The sequence below is a fragment of the Octopus sinensis genome, linkage group LG26 (assembly GCF_006345805.1).
Source record: "Octopus sinensis linkage group LG26, ASM634580v1, whole genome shotgun sequence".
NCBI classification, from domain to species: domain Eukaryota; kingdom Metazoa; phylum Mollusca; class Cephalopoda; order Octopoda; family Octopodidae; genus Octopus; species Octopus sinensis.
The window spans coordinates 232,146-236,158 of NC_043022.1; the positions used below are offsets into that span (position 1 = coordinate 232,146).

Genomic DNA, 4,013 nt, shown 5'->3' on the forward strand with positions numbered 1-4,013 from the left:
GGGAAGCTTTATGAAAATAAACAAAGACGAAAGCAGGTGGAAAACTAACAAACAATTGTATTAGTATGGCGCTCAGGAATAGAAATAAAACAAGTCTTTTACGTTTCGAGCCTACGCTCTTTAACAGAAAGATACACAGAAAAGAAACACGGAGAGAAACAAGGAGAGAAAAAAAATATACTGTTTACTCTTTTACTTGTTTCAGTCATTTGACTGCGTCCATGCTGGAGCACCGCCTTTAGTCGAGCAAATCGACCCCAGTAAGCCCAGTACTTATTCTATCGGTCTCTTTTGCCGAACCGCTAAGTGACGGGGACGTAAACACACCAGCATCGGTTGTCAAGCAATGCTAGGGGGACAAACACAGACACACAAACATACACGCACACATACATATGCATATATATATAGATATATACGACAGGCTTCTTTCAGTTTCCGTCTACCAAATCCACTCACAAGGCTTTGGTCGGCCCGAGGCTATAGCAGAAGACACTTGCCCAAGATGCCACCGAAGTGGACTGAACCGGAACCATGTGGTTGTTAGCAAGCTACTACCACACAGCCACTCCTGCGCCTATATATATATATATATATATATATATATATATATATAATATATAATATATATATATATATATATCTGATATATATATATATATATTATATACATAATATATATATACATATATATATATATATTATATTATATATATACTATATATATATATATATATATATATATATATATTCAAAATGTGACCTCGTGTGTACCGTTAGCGATTTTTTTCCTCTGTCTTCCCTTCTCTGGATCTTTCCTTCTCCTATGTTTCCGACTATATTTGTTCCACGTCCTCGCGTTGTTGTGTTTTTTGTACTTTCTTGTTTGGATTAACTATATATATATATATTATATATATATATATATCTATATATATATATATATATATTATACATTACATATATACATAATATAATATATATATATTAAAATAATATATATATATATATGTATATGTATATATGCATATGTGTGTGTTGTGTGTGTGTGTATGAGACCAATCGACATAGTCGGAAACCACTTGAATTTTAAGAAATGTATCTGGTCCGAAATAATCCTCTATTTGTATAATGAACTTGTCCGTTATATCTAGCATTATATGATATTGTTCATAGGGCAATATTTTACCGATGCTTCGTCAAGTGCCCTTCACTTCTCTATGGAAAATGTAAAATCAAACAACAGGGTACTAGGCTGTTATTTCTAACAATGCGTTAGACCTTAGTGAGTTAAATGTGGAAATATAATCGCAGTATTGTAAAGTTGCCTCCCTTAGATGCTGCATGAAACGCAGTGTCATAAGGTATAATGAGGTGGGAATATTTATAGCACATCGTAGAAAATGCAAAGCAAAATTTCTTGTCAAAATTTGCCTTCCACAATTTCAGATCGAATAAAATATTTAACAGTAAATTACTGAGTTTGATCTACATCTGTAGCAGACCTGATTCTCGAGAGAGAACCTCTTAAGTACAGCTTAAGTATTTGTAAGTAGCCTCCCTTAGAGATAGTAAGAAAGGTGGAGTCACAGAATGATACAAACGAGGTGTCATAATTTTTTTTGAACGTCGGAGAAAAAGCTTACCGATTTTTCCTTCGTCGTAAAGAAGGCGGCGAGCTAGCAGAGTGGTTAGCACGCCGGACGAAATGCGTAGCCGTATTTCGTCTGCCGACACGTTCTGAGTTCAAATTCCGCCGAGGTTGATTTTGCCTTTCATCCTTTCGGGGTCGATAAATTAAGTACCAGTTATGCGCTGGGGTCGCTATAATCGTCTTAATCCGTTTGTCTGTCCTTGTTTGTCCCCTCTGTATTTAGCCCCTAGTGGGTAATAAAGAAACAGATATATCCTTCGTCGTAACATTGTGAGTTAATATTTCTTCGAGGCCGAGTCTTTCATCGTTCAGGATCAATGAAATAAGAAAAATTGAGGACTGAGGCCTGTGTAATCGATTACTCCACCCCTGAAACCTGTTTGCCCTGTGTCAAAATAAAAAAAAGAATACATAATGAAGTGACAGGGAGAGAAAGAGAGAGAGAGAGAGAGAGAGAAGTAAATGCTTGTACGTATGTTTTTCATATTTCTTGAAGTTCTTTTAAAGAGAATTCCCATTTTATTTCATGTGGTTGAGTTGGTTTGCTGGCAGAGCTGTCGAGGCCCACACCCAAACGCGAGCATTTATCGGTCTAAAGAATCTCAGAATGATTTGAAATGTCTTACAAATCGTCACAGAGGTGTAAATAGATTGGATTTAAAGAATTCACGTTAACAGTTCCTGGGCATTGCACATAATAAGTTGCCTTTGTTACTCGCCAGGTACTCAATCCATTTTGCTATAGGTATCTTGAAATGGCCCTAGCTGCAAGTCTCCTCATGTATCTGTTTGAAGTATCTTCACTAAAATTTTTGTGGAACTGGGATAGGTGTTGATAAGGCGGCGAGCTGGCAGAAACGTTAGCACGCCGGGCGAAATGCGTAGTCGTATTTCGTCTGCCGACACGTTCTGAGTTCAAATTCCGCCGAGGTCGACTTTGCCTTTCATCCTTTCGGGGTCGATTAAATAAGTACCAGTTACGCACTGGGGTCGATATAATCGACTTCATCCGTTTGTCTGTCCTTGTTTGTCTCGTCTGTGTTTAGCCCCTTGTGGGTAGTATAGAAATAGGTATTTCGTCTGCCGTTACGTTCTGAGTTCAAATTCCGCCGAGGTCGACTTTGCCTTTCATCCTTACGGGGCTGATTAAATAAGTACTAGTTACGCACTGGGGTCGATATAATCGACTTAATCCGTTTGTCTGTCCTTTTTTGTCCCCTCTGTGTTTAGCCCCTTGTGGGTAGTAAAGAAATATATATTGTTCCTTTTTATCATTACTTATGTTTGTTTATTTCCTCCTTATTTTCAGACATCAACGAATGTAGGTGCAACAATGGTGGATGCCCTTTCCCTTACAGATGCGTTAACAAACCCGGGCACCACTACTGTGATTGTCCCTTCGGGTTTGGAGTTAGAGGGAACATGTGTCACCTTTTGATACCTCAAAAGCAACTGAACTTCACTCTCCCCAATAACCCAAAAGTCTTACCAAGAATGAAGCCGCAATTACATACCACAACTGTGATACCACCTAAAAAATCAATCAGAAGCGAGGCAGGATGGTCATAAATGGAATGCTATCCATTGCTTCATTTGCACCAATCTCTTCAATCGCAGCTGCCATGGAATCTAAACAACATCGACAACAAAGTCATTATCGACTATTACTACCTATCACACATTATATATTGTAGTCCTCGATACACATAGTCTAAACCTTCACTATCTGCTCATAAAACAAGTTCGCCGACTTATACATAACATTGGAAACATAAACACCAGCCAATATTAAACAGTTGACAGTGGGACATCTCTGTGGGGGTAACCTCCATAGAACAAAGGTCATTTCTGTATTACATGAGCAGCATGGCAGGTAATCATTTCACCAGGTCACATGAGGATAATCCCATCATCACATTATGTCACTTGTTCATCAAATTAGTCAAATAAATGATAATTTAATAAAAAAAAAAAACATTGCGTTTGCGTCTAACTGTCTCTTAATGTAGCAACTATGAAGAGAAACACCTACCGTATATATATATATATATATATATATATATAATAGATGAATGTATTTTCCCCTTGTTAACAATTAACACGGAAACAATTTTCTGTTAACATTTCTTATTTACGAGTTTCGTTTTTCACTTCCCTGAAGAGAAGATTGCATTGTTTTATACTATTTATTCTTTTGAATATCAGTCAAATCTTCGAAACATGTGTCGAAAGTAAAAGTATTTGATTTATACCTGCGTTAAACTCCATTTATATATATATATATATTTCACGGATATTACACACTAGCATCAGTTGTCAAGCGATGCTGGGGTGGGGGGGGGGGCAAACAGACACACAA

General features: G+C 37.2%; 1 protein-coding gene across 1 annotated transcript in view; it reads left to right on the forward strand.

Annotated features, from left to right (window-relative positions):
• LOC118768002 (signal peptide, CUB and EGF-like domain-containing protein 2) overlaps positions 1–3,424 on the forward strand; it is a 43,987-nt gene extending 40,563 nt beyond the window's left edge. The window contains exon 10 of the mRNA XM_036513628.1: positions 2,964–3,424. Within this exon, the coding sequence (XP_036369521.1) occupies positions 2,964–3,223 (260 nt within the window). The 3' untranslated portion in view covers positions 3,224–3,424. The remainder of the gene's footprint in view (positions 1–2,963) is intronic.
• Positions 3,425–4,013: the final 589 nt, after the last annotated feature.